Here is a 19,647-nt window from a genome sequence, read left to right as displayed (position 1 = left end):
TTGTGTGTAGATTTGTAACGCTCACGTCGGAGGCCGTACTTTAGTGCGTGAGTACTTTAGTGCTTGGAATATGACAAAGAGACTAGATTTAGTATAACTGTTAAATGTACAATAAAAAAAAAACCCACGCCATATGCCAACAAAACTCATTTTAAACTGCTGGATGAATTTTTATGAAACATAGCTAAGAATTACCGCTTTTACGTAGAAAAAACGCATGTTAATCGGCCCATCCGTCGAAGAGCTACGATGCCTCAGAGAGACAGACATTGGCGTCAAACATATGCCTTTTGGCATTAAGTCCGCCATTTGTACATTTTTCTTTGATTGTGCAATAAAGTTTAAATAAATAAATAAACATATCTTTTTGCGTCGGCGGCTAAAAAAATGCGTCAACAGGCCCCTTTAAAAAAGGTCCTAGCAATGTCTCCAATATCCCAACGTGCTCGTCAATATAGCTGATATATTTTACACGTTTATACTGACAGCTATCCTGGTCACGGCACCAAATTGTAACCACAATTAAAAAAATACATTACCTAATTCAAACACTTACGAATCATTTAGGTACAATCAAATTCCATAAAGTCCATGTGTTCAATTATGAACGTTTGTATATACATTAATAACATTGTATTCATTTCTCAGGTCTAGGAATATAATGGACCAAATGATGGACATGATGGAGAAGTACGCTAATAATTTAGAAGAACTAGTCAATGAGAGAACGAGGCTATTGTTTGAAGAGAAGCAGAAGACGGAAGATTTATTACATAGAATGCTACCAAAGTATGTATCGCAATACCTTATACCTTTTCTTTATTTATTGGGTAGGTACAACATGGATACATTTTCTATTATCCCTTACGATTATTACCAAACAGTAATGTCCACGACATCAAGTTCTAATGTCAACTTCCATACTATGTTAACCCAGCTTCACTAATTGTGTTAATTTAATGTGTGCATGTAAACTACTACCTGGTTAGATATAAGCCATCATTACGAGTTACTAATAAATTGCTGTAAACGAGAAAGTGAAGAAAAACGCAAATACAACAAGCTGAAGCAGGGGTGTGAAACTCTGACGATTGGCGGCGGCTTTAGTGTGCACACTGGTTTACATTTTGTCCAGTTACCTGATATTTGGATTCATTCATCATTTACTTTACTTCACATTTAAGTAGTTATCATGTTCAATTGAGTATAATTAAATATAAAAACACTTGTCTCACTGATGTCAATTATTATGGGAAAAGTGAATTTTCATAACTGCGTTTCAAAATAGTAAAACTAACAGGATGGCGATAACAGGATAAGGAAGATACTCATTGGAACAAATACTGACACTCTGACTTGTTGTATTTTCTTTAGTGAATATTTTAAATTATTTTGTGATTAGCAATTCATATAAATGTATATAAGAATAGTGACGTCTTTTATGAAATATAAATGCTTCGTTTTGTTATGTGTGGTATATTTAAATTAGAATTTTTGTGGTTTTGTTTCTTAGCTCAAGTGGTTTAAATACCAATGGTTTACACATTTTTGAAAGCTTTTAAATTTTCTTTAATTCACCCTCAACATATAAGTAGAAATTAAATAATCGTGATGAAAAGCTCTGTGCATAATCCTAGATCTCGGCAAACCACCTTTATTAGTACCCTCAACGGACCAAATACAAATACATAGCCAAGGTTCCCTACCCAAGACATGGACTTGATGTAAACCGTGGTACATTATTGTATAAAAATTGTAAATGTATTCACTTTGTTGTACTTGTGTTCTTTTCCAGATGTGGAGGTTGAATCCATTATAGAAATGTCGTGAAAATGTCTTGAGGTAATTAACTCCCTACTGGTAGTTGGTCGGTTCGCAGATGCCCTGCCTCAGCAGGCGGTCTCGCTTGTTCTAACACAGTTTGAGTAGTAGTAGAGCTTGCTTTGGGTTTTGTGGCGGTTTTTCGAGCGTCGTGTTCGGTGATGGCGTTTTTCTTCTCTCTGAACAGGACTTAGGTTAATTTAGTATTAAAATAGCTCCGTAAATTGGCATGGTATTTAGTCTAGCAATCAATTTTATTTTTAAAATTGCCTATTGGCCTTGCCTCATAGTTAAATAGTCGAGTGAACGTAGATTCTGACACTAATGTAGTAAGTATCGATTGACGCTAACATCGCAATTAATTCACTTTTTGTAGGTTGTTCGCACGGATTTATTCACGGATTGGCTTGAAATATTTGAAGATCGTTTTGCGATATAGTTAAGTTTATATCGATTGCGCTCTGTTGTAATATGTGTGGGTATTTGTTGCAGGTCCGTTGCGCGACGACTGACGACGGGTGAAGGCGTGGAGCCGGAATCCTTCGACTCTGTGACGATCTACTTTAGTGACATCGTCGGGTTCACCGCCATGTCCGCGGAGAGCACGCCGCTGCAGGTCGTCAACTTCCTCAATGACCTGTACACCGTGTTCGACAGAATTATTAGAGGCTACGACGTCTATAAAGTGGAAACTATAGGCGACGCTTACATGGTGGTACGTGTTTTATAATTTCTATGATTAATAAGGAACTTAGCACTTAATATTTCACATATAATTACGTTGATAACGCGACGACCTGCTTTTCAACTAGATTTTTTTTCAGGTATCAGGTTTACCAATCAGAAACAACGATAAGCACGTGGGTGAAATCGCGTCGATGGCGTTGGAATTGTTGAACGCTGTCAAAAGTCACAAAATTTCGCACAGACCAAATGAAACTCTTAAACTTAGAATAGGAATACACACAGGTATTATGGAATTTTTTTTCGTTACTATTTGTTGCTAAAATGTATGAACATCAATCCACTGCTAATAAGCAAGATATCCCAGAGGGGTGTAGCTAGGTTTTTAAATTAGGTTGACTTCATTCTTGGGCCGGCGTGCAATAATAAAATATGCTTAGATGACTGATTAAGCATTTGTCTTGCAGGGGCGGTAGTAGCAGGCGTAGTGGGTCTGACAATGCCCCGCTACTGCCTGTTCGGCGACACGGTGAACACGGCGTCGCGCATGGAGTCCACGGGCGAGCCGCTCCGCATCCACATCTCGCCGAGTTGCAAGCTAGCGCTCGACAAGATCGGCGGCTACATCGTGGAGCCCCGCGGCGCCGTCGCCATCAAGGGGAAGGGGGAGGTACTATACCACTAAATTAATGTCGGCGGCCGATCGTAAAATCCTCCTGATCATTAAATTCCTAGGCATAGCATGAACCGCCGCCATTTTATAATATGCCTAAGATTTGACCAGGAATATCACAATCTGCCGAGGTAGATCGACGAGAGTGAAGAGTCACATAGTAGAGTAATTGCACTTTGACGATGGTTGCTGTATTTCTACATGAAAAATGTTGGAGTCACAAAAAATAATAAATTTGTACCCAATATAATGATTAATAAGCTTACTAAGGAGAAGTGCATATTTTATGGACTACCTATAGGCAAAGAGAATTTGAAATAGAGGTGTATTGTCAAAGAAAACTTTGTAGCCACGTAAATTTACTGCTATCTTTCGACACACGATTAAAACTACTACTATATTTTCCTTATTCTTTCACTGATATGTGTTAAATATCAAAAAGTGTCGCCATCTTACCGGGCACAACCGAAGGGTTATGGCGCCATCGCTCGAAACGATGCCGGCGATGCCGCCATACCTTTGGCCCTTGATTAGATGGCGCCACTTTTTGATATTTAACACATATCAGTGAAAGAATAAGGATCAAAGTCAAATGGCGTTCTAAAAGTTTTAATCATGTGTCGAAAGATGGCAGTAAATTCACTGTGGTTACAAAGTTTTCTTTGAAAATCTCTCTTTGCTATAGGTTTCGTTCGACAATTTGGTTGCAAGGTTATTTATACTTGGTCAAGCAAATCTTGTCGGTAGCAAAAGGCGGCATAAAATCGCGGGTTAGCAACACTGTTTTCCAATAATTCCTAAATCACGTGTCATCTGTGTTTTATCTGAGGAATGTGGATAGTGAATGACAGCCATCGTGTTTGTTTACATTCTGAATCGTTGCTATTTCAAGAAAAAAAACTGCTGTCATCATTAAATACCAATATATTAAATAAGCTTGTGCATGAACTTAAGCAAAGTCAAGGTGCCTACAATATACAATTATGCTCGTTGATCGTAAATATTTGTAAAATTGGAGGTTATGATAATTACATGTTTTTGTTCGATGTACATCGCTGCTCTTTTTAGCGCAATACCAACGCAGTACTGCTTTTTGAATGTTGCCCTACTTCACGTTGCTGTACATTGCTACTGACATACTTTGCTTGACAGACTATATAAGGTTCAATTCTAGTAATAATATATTTTTTGTTGAATTAGATAAAAATATATTTTTACCTAAGGTCCTTTTTTTTTGCTAAAGCTTTGGGTACCCTAGTTATTCGATATGCCTAAACGTCGCTAGGCGAGTCATCAAACGATGAGGTTTGAACGATATGGCTAATGGCTGGTCAGATCATGAAATAGAGGCGATTCATGATCTGGCGGATTTTACGATCGGCCGCCGACATATACACGGTGCCCATGAGGAAAGGGAAAATTTTTAACATCATATTCCTGACCATATTAGAAGTTAAAACTGTTAATGAATGTCTGCTAAATTCGGCTTTATTTTAGAGATATTGCCATTTTTGTGTAAAAAAGTTGTAAGTTAATCACGAGTACAATACACCTTTATGATTGCGACGTTGCTAGACTGACACGTCTAAATTGACTGCATACGTCAAATCGAGTTGGATAATGTCATTGTTGACTTAACCCTAAGAATATTTTCTCTCCCAAAATACAGAACATCAGTAAATATGAAGAATCTAACAGTTTACGAATTAATTGGAATCTTGCAATGCAATTGCCCGCAAGCCAACAACAAGTTTTGAATTGTGAATCGTTTGGTCTCGTATTTACTAGTAATTTCGAAAGCAACATACCTACAACAATGTTGTATTTTTAAATGAAAGTGATATTTGTTTAGAAGATTAAATGACCTTTTTCTATGACGGGAATGGTAGTAAAAGGTAGTAATGTAGTAATCAAGTCCGTTTTGTAATTCTTGGGTTTTATTAAAAGTTTACGCTTGTTATTATGTATCTCATTTAGCCCATAAATTAACGTACACAATATCTTTAGCATTCATTTGTTTAATAAAAGGCTACCTACCTGAAATTCAATTTACAATTACAACCTAGGTATTATTCAATTAAAATCATACAATACATACTATTATTATCACTATCTCCAATACGATTTTCAGGAATAATTTGAATTGCCAATCCTTTATGGCTGTCTGGGATCCGTCCTCCCATCTGGAACATCTAAATATTCTAAATGCTCAAGTCACGATGTTGCCGGAAGATGCATGATGCAACTTATTTCACCATGAGTGTTACACTCAACAGATCGTTTCTGAACGTTATTAAAGGCTGACCGTCTGAACTAGACAACCCTCTTTTTCTTAATATTATACGGTGACTCTTTGAGAGTTTCATGTATGTACTTCGTAAAATTAATATTATTCGTTTAAAAGTACATTTCTGGAAAGTCAGGTCCAGGGGTCGGACAAAAAGTGCGGATGACGTAAAAATGACGTACTTAATCTTGCACACAGGATGATGTTTGAGTTTGTATTTAAACTTCCGTGTGACATGTAGTAACAAAGTAGTATTAATGAAGTAACAAAATAATCGTAAATAAATCCATGGAATTAATAATACAGGTGGTAGGGTGATGTAGTGAATAAAATAAATTTCACGAAACTTGTTACCATAAGGTATAATTATTTGAAATTAGTTAGAACAAGTCTGTGGGATCCTCAGATAAATAGGTTTAATAGTCAAAAGTGGGAACAGTAGGTAAGATTATCAGTATACGTGTTTGTCACGTACCTCCAAAAACGGAAAATTGCCACAATATTCGAGTAAAGATGACATTTTAGAGCGTTTTCTTATATATTAGTAAATATAAATTTTAGCTAAATATAATCGTGAGGATACAATAGCTAAACAATAACGAAGACAATTTATTGTTCAGTCAGTATACTAAATATATGGTGTACCGAACTATTTGGCTACTTTGACTGCTACGAAGTATTTGACGCTGACTGTTCATCTGATTGACAATGTGTCAGTCAAAAACGTACTTACTCATTTCAAGTGGCGATATCGTTTAATAAAGAGGTCAATAAAGAGATTGATAAATGATACGTGATAATTGTTTATGAAAATCAAAAATACTATTTGAAATCATCCTATAAGTGGTTTGACGTCATTCGCACTTTTTGTCCGACCCCTGGTCAGGTCCATTGCTAAAATCAGAGACATGTCAGTCGCTTCGCTTGACAGACAGATGAAGTGTGCGAAAGGGAAGCCATGACGTATATGAACAAGCCATAAGTGCAAAAGAGGCAGACTACATATGAGAAAACGTAACCAATTTTGAGTTCGAAGGCGGCCGAGGCGGCCAAAATCATATTGCCGTATTTTTTAACGTGAAAAATATAAGCGAATCAAAAAGAAAATTATACATTAACTAATTTAGTGACGATGGTGTCATGTTGTGTGCCGGGTTGTAGTGTTTCAGGGCCAAAAAACCCAGGAAAATACTCATTTCACAGGTAATTATGATATTCCTAGCGAAATTTTCGTAACGATATTTTATCAAATTAACGGCATAAAAAGTGTAAAAAACCAATTATAACAGTTCATTATAAGTTTTTCTTCAATTGTGTGTTAATATTTCATCATATTAGTCAATAATTTAGAATATTTTGTGTAAAAACCTAAACTGCTACTTTACGCTAGGGCTTGACAAAATGTTCATATGACTGTATCGATAACTTGTGGGTATATTAGTAGGTTTGGAATTAGTTGTTCACAAGACATCATTAAGATATTACCTTTATAACCGACTTAAAATAATAACGATTGTTATAATACCTTTTTTGAACGTGTACATGTTTAGTTATAAATTTAAACTTCACTTCTCAACACAGTACTTACATTTTAACCACTTTTCCACGGCTTTGCCGCCAACACAAGGAAACACAAGACAGCGTATACTTGTACACAGCGTATACACATCCAACACAAGTTGTCAGTAGGAAAAGGCGCGAAATTCAAATTTTCTTTGGTAAGTCAACTCTTTTTCAAACAACTTCAACTTTATCATTTTCCACTTTTTCAAACACATTTGAAAAAGTAGTCGATAAAGCAGTTAAACATCGATAGATTATTAATATGTTGTAACATGACATCACTATTTTTGTTCGCACATAGACAATTTACGCACACACTTGCATTTCATTTTTGGTCACACTTTCCAAGTTTGACAGTCGTTCTATACTATCCTATTTCTATGGCTAAAATTAACAACAACACCACTGACGTTTAAAGTCATTCTGAATGTTAAATGACGTGGACAATTTTTAAGTGGCCATTCATTTATCGCATCTAATCTAAGGAGCTAAGGAGTATCAATGATGGCGAAACTCTTGTAAAAGAAAGAAAGAAAGCGAGAAAGACATATTTCGTATTCGTATTTTTGTTTTGTATTAACCAACCTTTTTATTATTTAATATTCAGTGCGGTATTTGTTGCGGTTATTAACAAAGAAGGATCTAGACCTTACCCAAAAAAGTCTTCATGACATTGCCTCTTGTAAAAATAAAAGACATAGCAACAATAAACGTTGCCAGCTCGCCCTAAGACACTTTTACACTAGAGAATCAAACGTTATGTATTTATTATGTATGAAAAATTAACAAAATTAAAAAGCATAATTCGACCTAGGTTTATATAACATTTATTACTCCTTATGACCCCAGGAATGCGTGGTTTAATTTTATCCCTTTCCTCATGGGCACCCTGTATAACAGCTGGAGTAATCGTGCAAGTCGTTGTGAATCCACATTTCGCCCAACAATAGTTTTAACTGAAAATCTTCTCTTCCCTGAAGATATTTTAAAAGGAAATGAAGACTTAACTAAAATTGAAATGAGTAAATAAAATATTTTGTTTTGTTTATTTTAGATTCAAACGTACTGGTTGGTGGGCACGACGGAGAAAGCGATCCAGAAGCGATTCGTGGAAGGCGACGACCTGCGGCCGCTGTTCTGTCGGCCGCGGCGGAGCCCGCGCCTCGCGGACTCGCGGCACCCCTCGTTATCAGGTACGATCTCCAGCACATTATTAATATAGTTTTTTTAAAGATTTATTGGTGTAGGTAATAGTAGTTTATGTGACTGCTACATAATATAAGGCATTAAAATATACGAGTGTGGGTTTAAGAAATGAACGAAGTGAGTTTCTTAATAGGATCACACGAGTGTTTTAATGCCTAATTATGTACAGGTACATACACTATTTTATCTATACACATATTATAAACTTTCTATGATATATTCACTAATCCAAATTACAGGGCATCGTTGCTCTCTTGGCGGAACTCGCGGATATGTGGTGGCATCACCGAAATATTTTTATAGCTCATTTTACACGAAACTTTTGCTATAGTTACTTTAAAAACAACAAAACATATTCATTTTATACTTAAAACATTAAAAGATAAAAAGTCGGGGGCCTATTTCCGTATCATTCGATACAAACTCACATGCGAGATATGTCAAAATTGTATGCAATTGACATTTCATTTCGAACAAAAAGGCATCTCGACTGATATTAGAATAGAGGTCAAATGGAATTGCTTTTTTTTTCAGAGATGTTCCAAATTTGAAGTCATAACCAAATCGATTTTGATGTAGTTATGAGGCAATTACAACATCATCACAGATAAGAAATTTGTTGTAACAAAACAGTTTATCGTAATTGTGTCCATTATTTACGGATTTTGAAGGCATCATAGAGGGTTTATGATATGTGTGTAGATAAAAAAAAGATAGTTCCTTTACGGTACTTTTATTAACGTGTGATTATTATATAAACTATAACCAAATCGATGGAACAAATCACGCGCACAGGTTCCTTTCGAGTCAAATTCTAATACAATCTAGACGTGGCTTACCCGAATGCCATGGCTAAGTAAGTAATGGACAGAGGTAGAAGGCAAAGTTATTCAGTAGATATACCTATAATTACCTAAAATCTGTTTGTAACTATACTCCGATACTAAAATGACTCTTCATTTGGTAAATGTGCAGTAAGCTGCAGAGACAACTGACCTCCCTGCATAGAAACTTGTTTGCAGTTATCTTTGCAGCTAACTGTACTATCAATCATCATGTTTTTATATCAATATTATTCTTAAACCAAAATGACACCGGTTGGATAAATTAAGGCAATGGCGCGGTCATTTTGGTATTTGAGGGGTGAATCAACTTTTTCTTGTTACTCGTTGACATGGTTTCTTCGTAGGATAAATAATAGTACTATCGTACAGAAAAGAATCTTCCTACAAAACCGAAGTTTGACAACGATTCAGGAACGAACCATGCTGTCCCTTTTTAATGTATGGTATAGCACTAACCCTATCGGCTATATAGGATTGTCAAAATTCAAGTCATTATCTTAGCTGTGGTTGTGCACGCAAAGGGACGTCAAGTTGTTCAAACCCTAATAATTGCTCGGAGCAATGCTGAGCCGAACGGAGCTGGGAATACACGAATGTTGTAGTTTCTCCTCCCTGGTTTCGTTCTCCTGGGTCACTCATAAAAATCTTATTAGTAATTTTAAATTGAGAAAACATGCATTTTTGCGATAGGTACAAAACTTTTCAACAATGAGTATATATTAGTAGAACGTGATTCACTTTTATTCAAATAAATTATGGTATCGTTATCTCCCTAATGACGAGACAAAATAAGAAGAAGAAATAATAAAGTAACGTCCATGGTCCCCGCACCCCGCAGGCGGCGGCAGCGGCGGCGGTAGCGTGGTGCGGCAGCGCGCGGCGTCGGGCGCGCGCGGCTCGCGCTGCTCGCTGCCCGCGCCCGCCACGCCGCCCCCGCAGCGCCGCGCCAAGGACATGCTCGCCAAGGCCAGGTAATTACCAAACACTTGCATCACGACCAATACCCCCTACTTTATGCTTGAGCCCTCGACTCTCAGCCGTAGCCGATGTCAAAAACTATTCCAGGGATTTCTGTCTTTACATACGTTTTGTATGATATCGCGTTTGTGGGACTTAGAGATAACTTTTTTGCCGGAGTGACCGTGGGTCTTCAGAGGATTTAGGCGAGATGACAATCGTTTATCGTGAGAGTCAGAATGGCGGGTGTACCTGAATAAAAATAATTGAAAAGCATACCATATTTTTGTACCTAATTTGCACTATTTAGAACCTCCGTTAAAATGGCCTCCGTTAGGATGGCGGGTGTACTGGTTCTTGGTGACTTTAAGTGTACGTGAGGTACAATTTTTTTTAAAGGAGGTACTAAATAGTACATATTAGGTACAAAAATATGGTATGGTTTTCATTTAATTTTATTTAGGTACACCCGCCATTCTGACTCTCACCGTTTATCGATTCGAATCGAAAAGGATATATCATGTTTTATTTTTCAAGGAGTTTTAAACTTCAAGTAATTTTTTAAGAAGTATGTCTCAAAAGTTCAATTTTAAATTCGTGGATTAATTTAAAAGCTTAAGTAATCAAAATCGAAAAAAACCGGTCGTAGTACCGACTGTAGACATGTGGTTTGTGGTACTTCATGAATTAATTATTTGCTTCTCCGTACAAGATATTTCAGGTTAATCGTAGCATTTAAATTGTTGCTGCACAAAACACTACCTCGTTGCAGGAATGCGTTAAGTTCGATCGCGTCGTCGACGGCGGGCGAGCGGGGCTCGCGGGGCTCGCGGGGCTCTCGGGGCTCGCGGTCGCCGTCGCCGCCGCGGGCGCTGCGCTACGCCGCGTCGCTGGACGTGCTGCCCGAGCGGCGCCGCTCGCCGCGCCTGCGCCGCCAGCACACCACGCGCTCGCTCGACGCCGAGCCCGAGCCCGTCGCCACGCTCACGCGCCCCGGCGATCCCGTCTTCAACGGCACCGTCATCGGCATCCTCGCCGACCCGCGCCAGGAGGAGGACTCGCCGCTGCTGCGCAAGTGCAGCCTCTACAACAAGCCGCCCGCCAAGCGGAAGGTGCAGGACTCGAGCTACATCGAGTTCTACAAGAAGTGGCGGTCGCTGGAGAACGTGGCGGACGCGGCGGAGGCGCGCAAGCTGCCGCGGCTGGCGCTGCGCTCGTGGCTGCTGGGCATCTTCGCGGGCCGCTCGTCCACGCCGTCGCTGCGCCGCGCGCCCGGCCCGCCGCTGCTGGACTCCGAGTCGGCCGTGTGACCCCGCCCCGGGGCCGACGACCGCTCCCGGTACTAAAGCCTAGAAGGCGACTCCGGTCCGTCTCCCCCTACTCGAGCCCGTATTTATGAGAGCGTCAGAGATTAATATAATTGTAATTTTGGCTTCATTTTGTAGCAGGTTCCGTGGAACTCGGATTCTAGGCTTTAATATTCTTAGGTTTCCTAGATGTATATTAGCCGTATCGACTGTTGTAAATAATATGTCTAAGTAAAACGATGTTACCGTGAAATGTGAAATAAGAGTTTAATGTTATTAAATAATTTCTATTGAACGTGGTCTCTTAATAACTTAATACTGACACAGATCACATCGACGCTATAAATATCGTCCGTACACTGAGCTTACGTTTAAACTATCCTATCCCGGCTTTGCCTGGTTTTCGCTAACTTTCTCATCCTTCGTAAATATATCAACATCAATTTCCTAATTAACATATAAATATCCAAACAGATAGGTTTGGCACATATTTTTTTGAATCGGATCACAACAAAATCCAGTCAAAAATATTGAACATTCATTCACTATTCCAGCCTTTAGTCTACCGACTTACACGTTTCTTTAAATCCATATTACTCTCATTAAACAAAAATAGAGAGCTATTGAGAAAAGAGCCTCTAACATCCTATGCTATAGGCCCAGGGCATCGCCCATGACTAGTGCGAGGAATTAATAAGTACATGTATTAAGTCACGCGTCCGCGAGCAGCGGCATGCCTGCTTCGTTCTCACTGTACGAGCAACCGTTGACCACGAGCTTTATATCGCAGGGCTTGGTTCGTTTGTTCTCGTGGGGTAGGGTGGCGCAAGAATTAGCCGGAATAGGAGCTGGTGGCGTCTCCGTGTGCTCGATGATGGGGCAAGACACGCTGGTTTGCTCGTGGCGGAGGCTGGGCGCTTCTAAGAAATCCCCGCGTTGCGCTGTTGCTAAATGACCATCGCCTATCACCTAAAACACGACAGAGGACGTGATATAATTTAACGATTCACAATAAACTGGTGGAATCAGGGCGCCTCATACTAGAGTCGAAGGATTTGAACCTTCTGTTCAGCTTACATTAAGTTTAGATTTCTCTAATAAAACGTGACCTGACTGCTGTGAATTCTACAAAAGTCTCGCGAAAAAACCTTGGAATGTTAGAAACACTTTCTAATTTCTATTGTAACTATAATATTTAAAGGATTATTTGTGTAGAATGGCAATCCTTACCTCCATTAAATATTCATCACTCCGATGGTGTAAGACGCTATCAGTATGCGATTCTAATAAATTGCCTGAAGCAAAACGCAACTTCTTTGGAGATTCTAAACTGCAACACCTGCAAAGTTAAAATGAGAAAAAATCCATTATGTAAATAATTATTCATAAGGACCTTCTTTTCATTACTAGTCTGTGAGAGAATATTAAAAAACATAACCACGTGACTCGATCAGTCGAACAATGAGATAATACAATAGATACAAAAAGTTACTAAGATTGGTAAGACTTATTGTTTTAAAACTTTAACTTTTCTGAAATACTTGCCAAGGACGACAACGACGGCTACAGCCGACAGTTTCACCAATGCAATAGGGACTAACGCGGTACTCCGTAAAGTTCAATTTCGTGTACATAATCGTGATCGCCTGCGTCCGGGGCACGGCATGTTCCTTCGCTGTCTGGCGTTCAAGAGGTTAATAATGAATAGACTAGAATAGAGAATACCAGTTGTACCTGTGTAGCACTCCAACTTGATTCTTCCAGCACTTGTTCTTAAGAGAACTCCTCTGGCCTCGTTTCTCCGCGGCCAGCTGCGGCACGCCCTCCGCTTGCGCCCGCCGGTGCGCGCGCGCCGCCGCCGTCTCCGTCTCTTCCCCCTTCAGCCAGTACGTCACCTGGTCGCGTTTGCCTTTCATAGCTACTATCCCTCTCTCTTCTAGGATATATCCGCCTAGTTTATCCAACAATGCTTTACATGCCCCGCTACAGTGGATTTTGAGAGCTGAAACATGAATAATTAAATAAATATTTGGCGATAATCTCACACAGGTCCACCTAGCCCCAAAACAAAGAAAGCTACGGGTCCCGAGCGACGATATACATGTCGGCGGCCGACATGCCTAGATACATGTTTAAATAGATAATATATACATTTTCTATATAAATATATATTATAAAATATCCATAACTCAGGAACAAAATATTCGCGATAGACACACAAATAAATAGCCTGACCGGGATTCGAACTCGGGACGTCCACCTTCGTAGGCAGGGTCACAGAATGATTAATGGAAACATCCGCTTGGGAGGACCAATTTAATAGCGGTAATTAGTTGATACGTACGTGCCCCAGTTGATTCGAAACGACTCGCCGTGTTTACGGTGTCGCCAAATAAACAATATCTAGGCATTTTTAGTCCGACGACTCCTGCACAAACGGGACCTGAGGATACGTAAATTAATATTTAGAATATATTTAATATATTCAGAACTAAATAGTAGATATAGATACATCTATAAACGTTCTACCAAGGAACTATTTATGGATTGAAGTTTTAAAAAAGTCGTGCGCCGAGATTGACAGCCAGACTAGATGGCGCTATACGGTTACATGTTTTGTGGTAACTGAAATGCCAATCGTCATCTTTTGTCAGCCAGAGTTAGCGCTTACCTAATGCAGGGGGGCTGTACAGAGAGATATTACTACTGTATTGATGTATTACTTCAGATGTCAAATTGGAAGCACGAATTTTTCTTACCCCCTTTTTCATAAAACTTTACAGGCCTCAATTAGTTAATTTATGTTTTATCCTTTTCTGAATAACGCCATTAGACTTAACAGCTCTTCCATTATTAACCTCTAGCGTCCCACGGTCCTAATAATAGTACAAATTACCTCCAATGCAATCTAATTCATAATTAAACGGAATAGAGTTGCTTTTGTTTTATTTCGTGCGATTAAAAAAGAACAAATTAAATTATATCCTCGTAAGGCCCAGCCATACAAATGAAAAATCTAAAATTTGTTACTGAAATTTGAACTGGTGCAGGGAATACAGTTATTTTATTTATTTTTATTTTATTTATTTAAGGTTCACCAACAATTGTTGACATCGATACATTAAAAACGTATAAGCTAATACATGTAAGGAGTGGTGTCACAATTACTTACAGGTAAACACGGCATGCGAAATAAATATAAGTAAACAACTATAGAACTACCAAAATTTTAACTTAAATTCTAATTACTTATGTTTAAAAAAATATTTTCGGACAGATTTTATAAATTTATTTAGTGGGTCATAGTGCATATCCGCCTTGTCACAGCAACCATTAGCAATTTTACATAACCTATATTGGAGAGTTAGTGCCTGAAACTGATCTTCTAAGCGGAGCGTAAAGAGGGGTGATAGCATTACGGGGGAAACGGGATGGAGCACGAAAGTTCAACAATGTCAGCAGTTGTGGACAATCTATTTTGTGGTTCACTAACTTGTACAAAAAAGTTGCATCTAGGAGCGTCCGTCGGTCTTCTAGGGAATCCATCTTGAAATATTGCAGTTTTCTTTGATAGGATATTTATCTTTTAGCCATAACACGTGCCTGAAAAGCTAAGTGACGAGTGAACCTTTTTTGAATACGCTCTAACCGTAATGAGTGAGTAGCATAATGCGGCCTCCAGACAACGCTGCAATATTCCAAAATACTCCTCGCCAGAGTATTATATAACAATATTTTGGTTGCTCTGCAGTTGATTTTATTTTATTTAAAATTGAACGTAACAAAACAATTGCTTCTCTGTTCCAATTGAATATGATTTAAATTTCGTCGAACTGAATAAGTCCTATAGGTAAGACCTTGAGCCTTACGAGGATATTTTCTAATACCACATTTGACTGCCATTCTATTATCAAATTTGACTGCCAATTTTTCTTGCCGCTAAAAGTTAATAGAATATCTTGGATCTACTAATCTTACCGGAATGTATTCCAACTCGTAGTAAAAGCCTATGGTCGGGCCTGTGTCGTACCCTGAAGGACCGCGTGGCCGAGAGGAGAGCCAAAGCCATTGACGCCACCTCGCCCGCGTGCATTATTCCGTTACGTATGGGAAGTCCAGACACCTGACGAAATGATATAAAAAAATGTGTTACATTGTGACCAGTTGCAATTCGCGATTATGAAACTGATACTTATAATCAACCATCGGCGAGTGTTCTTAAAATATATTTTCCAAAACGATTCCAAAATACTTACAACCATATAAGCGTCGCCAATAGTTTCCACTTTGTAAACATCGAAGTTCTCTAGGATTGAATCAAAACATGTGTATAAGTCGTTCAGGAAGTCTACCACCTGTAAAAAAGTTAGTTCAGTATTACTTAGGAACGACATAATCTATGGATATGTAGGTATTTTTACGCAATTCGGCGATGACCTAAATAAATATTTAAGCAATAAGATACATTATTTAATTGTTATCTATTTAATGCGCGAGTAAAAACCGGTTGTAAGTGTTGTAACTGTTTATACATGACTAATTTTGTACCAAACGAATGCATCTGCGAGTGATCGGTATTCCAAACATAGGAAAAATTTCAAAATGCACTGCTTCGAGCGGGGATCTGATAAGGTTCGATAGCTTAGTTGGTTGAACGATCGGGCCGGTGTTCTGATAGGTCGCGAGTCGAAATATTGCCTGTACCTCGGTGAATTTCACATTTATAAAAAAACATTGAGATATTACACCTGACCTGATATTTCAAGACTCACTTGTAAAGGCGTGCTTTCCGCGGACATGGCAGTGAACCCCACGATGTCGCTAAAGTAGATCGTGACGGAGTCGTAGCTTTCTGGCATGACGCGACGCCCGCGCTTCAGCTGGTCGGCGACTGGCACTGGCAGCATTTCTTCTAATAACGCCTCTGCAATTCACAACTAATAAGTGAACTTACCTAAGTAGTAATTATCATTGGATATAGGCAGACATAACCCATTTTTAAACTGTGCACTCCTCCTCAAGGTACCTATTGCCCACGTTGCGGCTACTATAGTCGTCAGCGTAGGTACCCCAATTCTTCGGTGAAGGAAAAGATCGAGATCCAGCGGATTTCAAGCAGTAGATACACTAGAGTCCATCTAGTACTCAAGCACTCAGCAAGCGTAACTCAGTGCCGACATATACGAACGGTGAAAGTGTAATTTTAGGCGACATACCTAGTTACATAGATATTTAATATTTAGATGTTTATGATGGTATATCACTACATTTTACTATCGCAAAGTCCCTGAAGAGTTAGCTCAGTTTGACTCTATTTCTACTAGACTATTAGATATACATCACCTGTTTTCTTTTTCTCTTCCTGTAGCTGGTCAGTGCGCTCATCTACTAACACTTCCAAATTGTTTGCATACTTTTCCATCATGGCAATCATGTTATCGAATATATTTGGTTTCCTGAAAAATGTGAAGCAGATTAGTCAGATTGTATTTTGCTTTGTGAGCCAGAAAATATTTTTCCCTTAACCCTTTAACTGGCATAAATCATTGAGTTGTGGAAATTGTATGTATCTGACAATTATCTATGTAAATTTTAATTTCTCATTTCCGCTGCGGGAGTTAGCCACACGGTGGGCTTAGCACAGAATATGGTTAGGTGGGTTATGGTGAGAGAGGTTAGATATAAAATATTAATAGATAGAAGATACTGGCTGTCAGAAGCACTTACATTCCTTTCCGTAGGGGTCTCAGTTTGGTCCTAATAGCTTTGAAGTCGGGTCGCATAGCGGGGTCCTCGGCCCAGCACTCCACGCAACATTCGCGCGAGCAGTCGAACTGAGCCGCCAACACGTCTACTGGTGGTCTGAAAATCATGTGAAATAAGTAAAGCGCATGAACATATTTATAGATGTATTCTAGATCCTAATTATATTTCTGACGAAAAACTTGGTATCTACCTACGACTGTAACGTATCGTAAATCATAAGTCGACAATTCGAGAAACCTATGGATACATTAGGTATGATCACCGTACGTTGTTAGATCGTCAACATATGTCTCACATACGTACATTTTACTATTTTGTATTAAATTGGTACTTAGTGAATTATACTAGCTATATAACAACTAAAACCCGGCATTAAAATCGTGGTGTCTTCGTCTCGTCCTTAAGTATCGAGCAAACACATAAATAAATAAATATTACAGGACATTATTACACAAATTGGCTAAGTCGCAGTGGCTAAGTTGGTTTTATTTTACTTGTATCGTAAATTACTATACTATCTCTTGCGGATCGAGCAAGCACATACGTACCTACCTGTAAAGCACCGGTTCCGCTAGCGCGACGCGGCGCAGCAGCGCGGGTGCGGGCGGCGCATCAGGGCCAAATGGACCGCGGCGCGTATGCATCTCGTACAGCACCAGCGCGAACGCGTACACGTCCGCGGCTGGGGAGCCGTCGCACGGCTCCGAGGCCGTCGGGCTGCCCCAGCCGGCGGAGCGGAGCAGCTCGGGCGCCAGGTATACTAAACCTGGAATAAGATCAGTCACAATATTCTTATATTTCTTCTTGATATTTTTGATTCACTTTAAGGTCCCTTAAGAACTAAGTGTAATCACGTTCTAGGGAACCGGGAAAAAGCTCGACTACCGTTCGTCAAAAAAACTACGAAAGAGTCAGGGCTTAAAAAGTGCAGGTAATATAAAAAAAAGTATAAAATCACGATAAGACGGTTCTAGGAAATAATAAAGATAGCAAATACAGATTTCATAAACAATACATAGGTAAAGCAAAGGAAATAAAGTGTGGGTAGATCTCAAGTGGCACAGATGCACCGGTAGCATCTCATATGAAACTTATTACTTACATTTTCTAAAGTTTATTCCATATATGTTAACATTGCATGCTAGAATCACATATTTTTCTTGTGTTGAGTTTTAGTGGGCGCAGGCACACTGGCGATTTGCGAGCGAGTTGAAAGCGAGGCGTACTCGTTACGCACTCACGACGAATACGTTGCGCGCTCTCGGCGAACTCGCTGCGCGCTCGCCTCGCTTTCAAGCAGAGGCGTGCTCGCACCCTTAGGCAGAGTAGTAGATCAATTTCTCACGGAAGACACTTTCGAGGTAAGTCACCATCCGAGAACATCACTTTAAGTATAGGTAGGTACATTCCTACGATTAAACTGTAGATCAAAAGTGTGACTCACTCGCAATAGGCGATCGAATTGCGTTAGGTTTTATAGGTAGTTGCCCAGTACGAAAGGCTTTTTGCTTTAGCCCAAAGTTAGGAGATCCGGAATCAGGATTTTCTGACACAAGTATTAATGCTGATTCTTGTTTTGTAAACTCTATATACACAGAAGTAACCTCAAATACTTTAGTTGGATGACCGCAGTGCGCCGTAGTAGCGCAGCGGCGACTTGTTGGTGAAAATACTCACTTTCAATATGCGATCGAATAGCGTTTGGTTCAGTTGGTGGTAGTTCCCCAGCACGGAAGGCTTGGAGCCCAAAGTCTGCGAGCTTGACGACCCAACGCGCGTCCACTAGACAGTTAGACGGACGTAATGCCCCGTGGTACTGCAGCGGTGACTCGTGGATAAAAATCATCCCCTGATAAAAAAAAAAATGATATCACTCTCTCCAAGAGGCCTCGGTGCTTAGCCAACATGCCAATCGTTACAGCTCCGTAGCGTAGAGTAGTCATCTCTCTCTATCACTTCCATTTTAGTGCAACCATGACATTTGCGTTCTGTTCGCTACAGAGCCTGTGCCTCGGATTTACTAGTGTTGTAGAAAACAAACTCGCTAAACTGCCAAACATGCCTTCCAAAACATTAAAACGTTCTGGTAACCAAATTACAACAGCAATCGGTGATTCATCCACTACTGTCTTGCCTTGGTCGATCTCTTTTGAGCTCCGCAATCTATGTAACATGCGCAAATGCCAAAAGGCCGTTACCACGTCGTATAATAGCTATCAATCAATCAACTTAGACTAAATATTAAACTTTATCACCGTAAACTCGATAGTTTGCAAGTTGAAACCTATCCATTTGCATCTCAATTTAAATTTAGGTACATTACACAAGATAAATCTCAAGTGTTTATAGAAACAACTTTAGCCCAAGCAGAAGTGGGTCGCAGCATAAAATTATTTAGTTACCCTGATGATATCTCCGACTAATGATGCGATAAACATGTTGTCCAGTTTGATATCTTCGTTCTCAAGGATATCCTGCAAATAAATGCACATTAAGATTTCCAAAATAGATACAATGATGTGAGAAAAAGGAATGACA

The 19,647-nt window shown here is 39.4% G+C and overlaps 2 protein-coding genes and 1 long non-coding RNA gene across 9 annotated transcripts in view; 1 reads left to right on the top strand and 2 right to left on the bottom strand.

The window, feature by feature from the left end:
* LOC133521318 (uncharacterized) overlaps nt 1-6,353 on the bottom strand; it is a 205,197-nt gene extending 198,844 nt beyond the window's left edge. The window contains exon 1 of the long non-coding RNA XR_009799887.1: nt 5,701-6,353. This is a non-coding gene — a long non-coding RNA (uncharacterized LOC133521318). The remainder of the gene's footprint in view (nt 1-5,700) is intronic.
* LOC133521308 (receptor-type guanylate cyclase Gyc76C-like) overlaps nt 1-11,638 on the top strand; it is a 70,805-nt gene extending 59,167 nt beyond the window's left edge. For all 7 annotated transcript variants that reach the window (XM_061856196.1, XM_061856194.1, XM_061856198.1 and 4 more), the window contains exons 19-25: nt 649-789; nt 2,314-2,536; nt 2,646-2,790; nt 2,973-3,175; nt 8,083-8,221; nt 9,918-10,050; nt 10,809-11,638. In XM_061856196.1, coding sequence (XP_061712180.1) covers nt 649-789; nt 2,314-2,536; nt 2,646-2,790; nt 2,973-3,175; nt 8,083-8,221; nt 9,918-10,050; nt 10,809-11,346 — 1,522 coding nt within the window. In that variant the 3' untranslated portion in view covers nt 11,347-11,638. The remainder of the gene's footprint in view (nt 1-648; nt 790-2,313; nt 2,537-2,645; nt 2,791-2,972; nt 3,176-8,082; nt 8,222-9,917; nt 10,051-10,808) is intronic.
* LOC133521309 (guanylate cyclase 32E-like) overlaps nt 11,592-19,647 on the bottom strand; it is a 64,347-nt gene continuing 56,291 nt past the window's right edge. The window contains exons 15-26 of the mRNA XM_061856200.1: nt 19,512-19,583; nt 18,787-18,958; nt 17,662-17,875; nt 17,071-17,205; nt 16,687-16,799; nt 16,116-16,267; nt 15,600-15,698; nt 15,322-15,466; nt 13,688-13,786; nt 13,078-13,345; nt 12,574-12,682; nt 11,592-12,312 (exon numbers count right to left, since the gene is read on the bottom strand). Of these exons, the coding sequence (XP_061712184.1) occupies nt 12,055-12,312; nt 12,574-12,682; nt 13,078-13,345; nt 13,688-13,786; nt 15,322-15,466; nt 15,600-15,698; nt 16,116-16,267; nt 16,687-16,799; nt 17,071-17,205; nt 17,662-17,875; nt 18,787-18,958; nt 19,512-19,583 (1,836 nt within the window). The 3' untranslated portion in view covers nt 11,592-12,054. The remainder of the gene's footprint in view (nt 12,313-12,573; nt 12,683-13,077; nt 13,346-13,687; nt 13,787-15,321; nt 15,467-15,599; nt 15,699-16,115; nt 16,268-16,686; nt 16,800-17,070; nt 17,206-17,661; nt 17,876-18,786; nt 18,959-19,511; nt 19,584-19,647) is intronic.

Source organism: Cydia pomonella, chromosome 9 (genome assembly GCF_033807575.1).
Source record: "Cydia pomonella isolate Wapato2018A chromosome 9, ilCydPomo1, whole genome shotgun sequence".
Taxonomy (NCBI): domain Eukaryota; kingdom Metazoa; phylum Arthropoda; class Insecta; order Lepidoptera; family Tortricidae; genus Cydia; species Cydia pomonella.
Note: the sequence above shows the minus strand (reverse complement) of the source record. Positions and strands in the feature narration are given on the sequence as shown.